Consider the following 10,000-nt stretch of genomic DNA (forward strand, 5'->3'; position numbering starts at 1 on the left):
CACCTGTTGTCCCCGGGACGCCCCTCTGCGCCCTCACCCTGCAGGAGGCGGGGCTGACCTCGTCCACCTTGGAGTGCATGTCGATCTCGTTCTCCGAAGATTCTGCCATGTCCGAAGAAACGGCGTCCTTCGTGGCGTCGTCCCCTCCAGGAGGAGCTCCCCGTGGAACCCCGTGCCCTCCGCGGGTTGACAGTGCAGCCGCCAATTCAGCCTCTGACGGCACACCCGTGTGGAGTGGCGGGCGGTGCCAGATCCCGTGCCTTGAGGATGGGAATCGCGGGAAGCCCCGGCGGCGAGGGCGCTTCATTCACTTCGTCCACCATCCCTTCGTCATGAGGAAGCTCTTCGGGACCAGCTTGGCGGACAGGTGTGCTGGCGACTTGTAGGTCGCGGAGGCCGTGGAAGGAGCCCAGTGGGGATCGGTGCAGGCGCCACCGCATGGCTTTAGCTTAACTTCGTTTTGTAAAGATGGTTGTACCATGATCAATAAAGAACTTTTCTACGCTGTAAACGCTGTTTTTTCCAGCACGTCTCCTTAGCGGAATATTGTTTGTGGTAACAGAATGTTTTCTTGCTACGTTTTTTTTTTTTTATAGTATATAACTATTCTATCGTGTCCAATGATATTGCTATAGAATAATAGACGATAAGCAACTAGAGCCCTTATTCTTTCTGTCACACCACCTTAATTGACCTTTGACCTCGGCTTCTGGGGTCAAAGATTATTATTCGTGTCACCTAAGTTACCATTATTACTTCATTAGAAGTGCAGTATATATTTTGTTGGGTTAGAGTATATATACATATAACATGGAAGAGATTGAATAAGAACTATAAGTAATTTCATGTTTGTAAATTTATTAATAATCATTCATATATTTCTTCATTATCACAATTCATTCATTTTATTGATATCATGGGATGCTATACCATGTTTATTTTGTATGTGTGTGTGTGTGTGTATGAATGTTTGTGTATGCATGTATGTATATCTATATATATGTATGTATGTATGTATGTATATGTATGTATATGTGTGTGTGATTATTATTATATATATATATATATATATATATATGTATATAAATGTTTATATAATATATATATATATATATGTATATATATATATATATATATATATATATATATATATATAATATCTATTTAATGTATATGTATATCTATATTGTCTATAGTATATATATATATATATAATATATATGTATATAGTATATATATTATAATAAAATATTATAAAATATATATATATTAATATATTATATATATATATATATATATATTATATTATATCTATCTATATACTATTGTATATATTTATATACATCTGTATATATTATATATAATATGTCTATATTATATCTAATATGTATATATTATATGGCCGCGGTGGTCGAATGGTTAGAGCATCGGACTCAAGACTGTCACGACGGCAATCTGAGTTCGAGGGTTCGAGTCACCGACCGCCGCGTTGTTTCCCATGGGCAAGGAACTTCACCTCGATTGCCTACCTAGCTACTGGGTGGCCAAGCCAGCCCAAGTCAGTGCCGGGTAAATAGAGATGGTGACTCGATAAAAATCACCGGGCGGAAGGCAATGGCAAACCACCGCTCTAAATTGCCAAGAAAAATCATGGAAAGCCCATGATCGTCAAGGCCGCGATGGCCGAATGGTTAGAGTATCGGACTCAAGACTGTCACGACGGCAATCTGAGTTCGAGGGTTCGAGACACCGGCCGGCGCGTTGTTCCCTTGGGCAAGGAACTTCACCTCGATTGCCTACCTAGCCACTGGTGGCCAGCCAGCCCAAGTCGTGCTGGTCCCAAGCCCGGATAAATAGAGAGAATGATTACCTAAAAAGGTAACACCGCGCACTCTCCGTGGAAAGGAACTGGGACCCTACCACGTACTCACTCCAAGAGCATCACAACATGAAAAAACTAAGTATCATGCTGTGACCACGGCGGCTCAGACATGAACCTACCGTTAAAAGAGAATATATTATATATAATATGTATATATTATATATAATATGTATATATTATATATAATATATATATAATATATATGTATATATTATTTATAATATATATAATATATATATATATATATATATATATATATATATATATATATAATATATATATGTATATATATACACACACACACATGTACACATACACGTATATGTGTATGTATACATATACCTACGCATTCCCCCCTAGGTCGCTTTGTGGGGAAGTACATATCACTATTCAACAACGCCCTTCATTCAACTAACATTACATCCAGGTATGTCACGTGTGTTGCTTCGTGGCGTTTCTCGATCTCATCGTAGATTCTCTGGGGGATTCTCTGTCGCCCTTACTAACATGCAGAAGGGGTTGCTCTCTATTGCTGCCTAATTTATGGCTGGCTGACTTCATTTACTTGTTGAATAGCTACACTCCAGAGCGACAATTTTCGGCGCGCGCGAACTTCAGCTGTTCCGTCTACCGCCAATAATCTGCGACACCTCCGCCAAATTACTTTCCGTGCGCCAAAACTTCCGCTAGGGTCATTTTTTCCAGTCTTAGCTTTGGGGTTCACAAGCTGATTGGGTCCGGAGTCGTCAGAACTTCCGCCCTAATATGTCTCGCCCAAAAAAGTTTTGTTTTGAGCTTTGTTTTATTTTCTGTTGTTGAAGATTGCATGGATGGTGGTAGATTTATCTATCCGACTAGCCTTGCTCTTTAGGCAGCCTTATGAAATAATCATACTGATTTCGAAGCGAGATAGAGGAAACGTATCAGTTTTTAGTCTCAAGGCTGTAACCGAAACTCAAGCTTAAATTGATATGATGTTCAAGCTTTAACGCAAACAAGACTCCGACACAGAAGGTAAATGAGACTCTCTGCAAGCCGCTGGCCGTTTGGCAAGCTCGAATGAACTTGCTTGCATTGATTATGTGTAGCCCGTCTGCTATGTGCGCTTCCCGTGAGTTGCGGTCGGGGTTGTGGCTCCTCGTTGGCCGTGTTTGCTTGGGTATTGGTTCAGATTCTGTTTTATCGATTTATTTGTTAGTTTGCTTGTTTGTTTGTTAGTTTGTAATATATTTGTTTATTTATTTACTTGTTTACTTACCTTCTCTGTTTTTCTCTATGATCAATTTTAGATTTAGAATCTGGTTTCCGGTACCTTTTCCAGGGCGAAAACCTGCTTGTTCGTCTGCAGTTTCTTCTCTTAACTTCAACTTTATTCTTTCAGCAATAATTTTCAATAAAATTTTGCTGCTGTGACTTATTAATGCAATTGTCCTGTTATTGTTGCATTGGAGTGCATCACCTTTTTTAGGTAGGGATTCTGGCCATTTTCTTTCATTCCATATTTTCGTACACAGTTTGTAGAAGTATTCAACACTTTCGCCAGCATTCTTGATTAGTTCTGCTGTTATTTCATCTTTTCACGGGCTCTTCTTATTCTTTAATTCTTTTAGGCATCTTCTTGTTTCACTTTCCCTTACCTACTGTCGGTATATTCCAATATTTGTATTTTTTACGCTCTCTCTCTCTCTCTCTCTCTCTCTCTCTCTCTCTCTCTCTCTCTCTCTCTCTCTCTCTCTCTCTCTCTCTCTCTCTCTCTCTCTCTCTCTCTCTCTCTCTCTCTCTCTCTCTCTCTCTCTCTCTCTCTCTCTCTCTCTCTCTCTCTCTCTCTCTCTCTCTCTCTCTCTCTCTCTCTTCCCATGCCTCTCTTCCTCCTTCTCTCCCTCCTCTCCCCTGTCTCTCAATCTCTCTCTCTCTCTCTCAATCTCTCTCTCTCTCTCAATCTCTCTCTCTCAATCTCTCTCTCAATCTCTCTCAATCTCTCTCTCCTCCCTCCTCTCTCTCTCTCTCTCTCCCCCTCTCTCTCTCTCTCTCTCTCTTCTCTCTCTCTCTCTCTCTCTCTCTCTCTCTCTCTCTCTCTCTCTCTCTCTCTCTCTCTCTCTCTCTCTCTCTCTCTCTCTCTCTCCCTCTCCCTCCCTCTCTCCCTCCCTCCCTCTCTCTCTTCCTCCCTCTCTCCTTCCCTCCCCCTCTCCTTCCCTCCCTCCCTCCCCTTTCCGTGTCCCTCTGTCCTGCTCCCCCTCCGTCCCTCCATTTTCTTGCGTTTACCTTTTTCGAGAAGGAGACCATTAGGAAATAAGAGGAGAATGCCGTTAGTAATCTTCGCTGCTCTTCCCATGCCCGGCGCCGTCAATCGAGTCGATCGGGGGCTTTTGTGCGGCGGGAACGGATGCTGCGCGGGATCCCCAAGGCCCGATTCACATGCCAGCGCCGCCCTTTTGAAGACGTGCATATGCCGCGGCGCAATTATCTCGCTTCCATTAAGGGGATTGGACAGATGCCGGTTTCCTCTCGCTTGTCTCCGTATGTCTCCGAGGGAGCGCGGGTAGCTTGGGGACTGGGCGTCTTGTGGTGTCGTGGGGGAAGGCGAAGGGGGCAGCGAGGGCGGGCAGGGTGGGCAGGGGGAGGAGGGAGGTGGGAGGGAAGGTTCAAAGGGATGGTGATGTTGGATTTTAATTTTTGATGTGTTTGATGTGTACGTACAATTATTATACACGGACATTCGCTTACTCAGTCACACTCACTCTCACCCTTAAACTCAAATTCACATTCACACTCACATTCACATTCACATTCACATTCACTCACTCACTCAAAATATGCTTACACACTACCCGTCTGTGTGTGTGTGTGTGTGTGTGTGTGTGTGTGTGTGTGTGTGTGTGTGTGTGTGTGTGTGTGTGTGTGTGTGTGTGTGTGCGCGCGCGCGTGTGCGTGCGCGTGTGCGTGCGCGTGTGTGTGTGCGCGTGTGTATGCGCGCGCGCTTTACCTTTTGAAAAAACTTTTCGAGATTTCCCCCATTAGTTGACACTAACTCCTCTAATGGCCCCGTCTCTTTCTTGTTGCAGGTAAGTTATCGCCGACCCGTGTGGCGCCCAAACAATTTTCACGACTTGAGTTAAGCTGGCCAGATCCGGCTTGCGCTGTCACTGTAATGTATCAGCAATAGTTTCTACCTTTATTACTGTTTAATGCGTTGCTATATCTTCGTAAATCATTAATCGCATTGCTGAGGTGATTTTCCCGTGTAGACTAAGATATTACCTAAGAGTCAGAACATGAAAGAACTTTCAGTGAACACGGACGTATTGTTATATAAATACATATGTACTGACATAAGAATACATCCGTGTATTGTGTATTGTATTGTGAAGATATTCATTCTCATCCATACCTTTTCTACATCTGTCAATACGAATACGGTTCATCATCATCATCATCAATCATCGTCAACATTTAATTGACTAATCGTTTGGCCAATCTACCGTGGCACCTCTGCAAGATTTCCAACTCTCCATCTCCGTCTTTCTTATCATCGACACTCCTCACTCCTGTTATATATATATCCTCATATTTCTTGTTTGGCTTTTATGATTCTCTCTTCCCGTAAGCAGTGTCCGGTAGTAATCCCATACCCTGCCTCCGTGTTCTTCATCCCCTGTACTAATTCGTCATGGGAAGACTTGCCACTTCAAAGGCAACTTCAGAAATGATCCTCTCGACCCTTCACTAATCATACTGTATTTCAGCCGGATTTGGAGACGTTGGTGCTCGTGTGAGGTAGATGAGGCAGACAGAGGGGCAGGTCCAGGGGCAGCGGCAGACACAAAGGGAGAGACAGACATGGCAGATAAAGGAATGGATACAGTTACAGGCGTAGGCACAGGCAGCTTTAGACGAATAGGGTACACAGATCTTGAGTCGTGAGAAAATACAGAGACATAACGTAGACATAATTTGAGACCAAGATAAAGATATAAAATGTGGATTTTAGATAAAAAGCTATATATTCATATTGGCATAAAGAGAGCTGCAGGTAAATGAATAAATATATGTGTGAATAGAGAGACTCATAAGCACGGGAGTAGTTAAACAAAAAAGAAGACACAAAGGACTTCGGTAGAACTAAGGGGAGATATAGTGAGTATACAGGGAGACATGGAAGGCCCAGGGTAGAGCAAGAAAGACGGCGCACGAACGAAAAAGTAGATGCGAGGGCAGGGATAGATGCAGAATCACAGACATCTATAGATACAAAGGTTGATACAGAAGGATACATAATAAGAAGTAGATGCAGTAAAAAGGTACAGTCAAAAGTAAACAGCAGTCAGAGATGAAGGTAGTAAGAAAGATAAGAAACGAAAATAATGATAGGCTATAGAGATAAATATAGTGAAAGAAGAGATGAAGCTGAGTGTGTGGACAAGAACACAGAGGCCTGGATGTATATACAAGAAAGGTTGGCAAAGAGGTCACAATAAAGGAGCTAGCATAGGTCGTTATTGATTTGTTATTAGCATCGCCCATGCAGGATGGACGATATATAACATGGCCTGATTTTTACTTTTTGGAGAGAGACAGAGACGGACATAGACGCAGAGACACAGAGGCACATGGAGAGACACAGAGGGAGGTTGTGTGATAAAAACGAAAACAAAGAGACATACAGAGGCAGACAGACAGATGAGAGAAAGTGTGACAAGAACGAAAGATTAAGATGATAATCTTGAAGGCAGGCGAGGGATAATCTTGAAGGCAGGCGAGGGAAAGGAAAGCGGGGGAAAGGAAATGAAGAGCAAGAAACACTAGTCGCTCGGTCCGTGTGAATCACGGCGACGTAAAGTACTGCCTCTTTTACGTAGAGTTGAGATACGAGGCAGCGTGGGAAAATGTCTTTTTTATTCTCATATATATGTACTTTCACCCCCTACTCTCAGGAAAAGGTTGAGTGGGTAGTGGAGGATGGGAGGGGGTTAGGACACGCTCAGCAGGCGAGTGGGGAGCGGAAATGCAGGAGACGGCGCCGAGAAAGGGAAGTTCGTAGTGGTATCCTATAAAAAAGACCGTTTCGGCGCGTTCGTCTGGATCCGCTTACCGTGAGCATGGGGGGGAGGGTAGAGTGGGCGTCGAGCGGCCAAGCCAAGAGTGAGTAGTTCCGTCCCCGCCACCGGATCCTATATTGGAAATTTTGTTTGGAGTCTTACGAAGAAAAAATAAACCAAAAGTGTCCATAAAACTATAAAATGAATCTGCCTTCATTTGCACTTCAAAAGCGTTCATATTGTAACAACGAGAGTACTCTCTCTCTCTCTCTCTCTCTCTCTCTCTCTCTCTCTCTCTCTCCTCTCTCTCTCTCTCTCTCTCTCTCTCTCTCTCTCTCTCTCTCTCTCTCTCTCTCTCTAAAAGTCAGTGAACCTTTAGGCGTGTAGGGCATGCTTTATGATGTAGGCTTTTGGCCAAATTATATAACACGTGGTTTCATTGTCATATATTGTAGTAGCATGACGCGCCATGAGAGAATTTTTGTTCCAGTGCAGCCAGACGTAATCGATTTTTTTGCATGACAGTCCGTTCCTTTGCATGACGATTGTTCCTATTATTTGTAGTTGCAGTTATGGATTGGTCTTATCCCCTGTCCGTTATCATGAATTAAGGATTAATTTCCTTAATTTCATCGTCATGGTTTCTGGTGGCGGCGATGGTGTCCATTTCCTACGAATGTTGTTTGAGGGTTGCGCTAGTGAAGATCAGCATGTAGGCCTATGCTCCTGGAAAGCAATTGTTTAATGTATTTGTCGTTGTATTCCTTTAATTGTTTTTGGAAAGGGATCATTTAGACGCTGGTGTATTTTGCCAGTTCGCGTGTGTTGGTTTTGAGTTTCAGTGCTTTTTGATAAATTTGTTTACATTTTTTTTCAGTTTCTACTACTGTGATTATATTATCTTTATCATTAGTACTACTATTGTCATATTATTATTATTGTTGTTATTATTATTGTTGTTATTATCATCATCATCATTCGTTTTATTTGATATTTCTCTGGTAAAATATACTTCTTGTTGAGTGCGCGGTCGGTGGGGCGTTGACCCTCGTGGATGGCGTGACGCGAGAGGGTCAGTTGGGCGAGGGGGCGTGTCCGCGGCGGGTCACGGTCGTAAGGATAGTGTTTGCGAGGGACACTTGTTTTTCTTGGTGTCGTATTATTATTATTTTAGGGTATTGTGAGTGTTTGCGTGCGAGTTCCGAAAGGTTTCTGGCCAGTCACAGTCTGTCTGTCTGCATGTGCGTGTGTCTGTTTCTGTTTGTTTCATGTTCTGATTCTGCTCACTTCTGCCCACATAATCCCTCCCCCCCACCCCACCCCCCCACCCCACACCTTGGGACATAAAAACATGTTTTGGAAGAACTCACTGGGCTCGAAACGCCGAGAAGTTTGGCGTCGACGGCTACTGTTTTTATCATGAGATTTTGATCATTGTTTATTTATTTGTTTGTATAATTATGTTTTCTCGTCGCAGTTACCATCATTTATATAACTTCCTTTCTGTTGGCAATACACGCACGCACGCGCGCGCGCTCCCACACGCACGCACCGCACACGCACGCACGCACACGCACACGCACACACACACACACACACACACACAACACACACACACACACACACACCACACGCACGCGCACGCGCACGCGCACGCACACGCACACGCACACGCACACGCACACGCACACGCACAATCACAATCCAAGAAAAAATGTACGGAGGAAAAATGAAAAACAACTCATTATTTTCTGTTCACGTGATTATGAACGCTGGAATACACAGTTTGTGATCGGGAGGAATAGAGAGGAGTGAAGGATGGGGGAAGGGAGGAGATGGGATGGGATGAGTTGGATGGAAGGCGTGAGAAGGGATGGATGGATAGGAGGGAGGGAAAAAGGTGGATTAGAAAGGGAAGATGTGAGAAGGAATCGGAAGGGAACGGATGAGAAGAGAAGGAAAGGGAGAAGGGAAGGGAAGGGATGAGAAGGGAAGGGAAGGGATGAGAAGGGATAAGGAGGAAGAAAAAAAAAAGAAAGTTCCGTCTTCCGTCTCGCCTCCGGCAAAGCATCACCTCAGAATCCTCCTTTCACACGCCTCTCATTTGGCCTTTTTTAGCCTCTCCATTAGGCTTGTATCGCTTTTCCTTTTTATTCGGAAGTGAGCGAGCGAGGTATTGAACGCGCGTGCAAGAGTGAGAGTGAGGACGAGGTAAATTTGTTTCATAGGTGGAGAGTGAAGAGGAGAAGGATCTCGGTGGACTTGCAGTTGAGGTGCAGCTTGCCCCGGGAACTGTGAACGTAGGTGTATGTGTGTGTGTGCGTGCGCGTGTCTGCCTGTCAGTCTTGGTCTGTGTCTGGCCGTGTGTATGTTGTGGCATACTCTGATAAATGTATATCTCTGCCGTTATGCATATGTATGTAAATGCATGTGTATGTCTATTCCTGGAAAAAGATCATTGCCGTGACTGAGCCAGTGGGAGCACAATATATCATATGCAGATAAGCTTTGGGTGATGGGACACTGCGGAAGAATGTGACGCGCTAACACACAGGACGTGATGTTGCAATGTTGCAGTGGACGTGCATATGTGCGCTGACAGTAGTAGCAGTTTATAATCATTAGGCCCTCTTGTGACTGCTAATATTTACATAAGACAATTGTTATATGAATAATACCCATTTTGATTTAATGATAGGCCTCGGAAAAGGCTTGTTAGATTTTTAGGACATCCCACATTTATGAATGTCATGGAAGCCACGTTGCGCTATGTCAGGGCAGCTGAACCCGTAATTATTGTACAGTGGGGCATTAGGCTTACACACAAAATATAGTGTTCATCCATAAAAGTAGAAAGACATGCAAATTAATCTGTTGTTTCGAATAAACACATTTCTTACTGGATTCGTCGTCAGAATGTGACGGTTTGTGAATTGCAACTCAGGCATGGCAAAAAGGAGATGGGGATCGTTCAGAAGAATGATTACATGTTTGGAACTTTGTCTGGAATATACTTTGCGAGAGGGGAGAGGGGAAGAGAGTGTGTGTGAGAGAGGGAGAGGGTTTGTTTGGGAAAGAAGGG

General features: G+C 43.7%; 1 protein-coding gene across 1 annotated transcript in view; it reads left to right on the top strand.

Moving 5' to 3' along the window:
• Positions 1-589, top strand: part of LOC119595649 — an 837-nt gene extending 248 nt beyond the window's left edge. Inside the window, exon 1 of the mRNA XM_037944755.1 lies at positions 1-589. This exon is cut by the window's left edge and continues 248 nt beyond it. Coding sequence (XP_037800683.1) covers positions 1-386 — 386 coding nt within the window. The 3' untranslated portion in view covers positions 387-589.
• The last annotated feature ends 9,411 nt before the right edge of the window (positions 590-10,000 follow it).

This window comes from Penaeus monodon, chromosome 36 (genome assembly GCF_015228065.2).
Source record: "Penaeus monodon isolate SGIC_2016 chromosome 36, NSTDA_Pmon_1, whole genome shotgun sequence".
Classification (NCBI taxonomy): Eukaryota; Metazoa; Arthropoda; class Malacostraca; order Decapoda; family Penaeidae; genus Penaeus; species Penaeus monodon.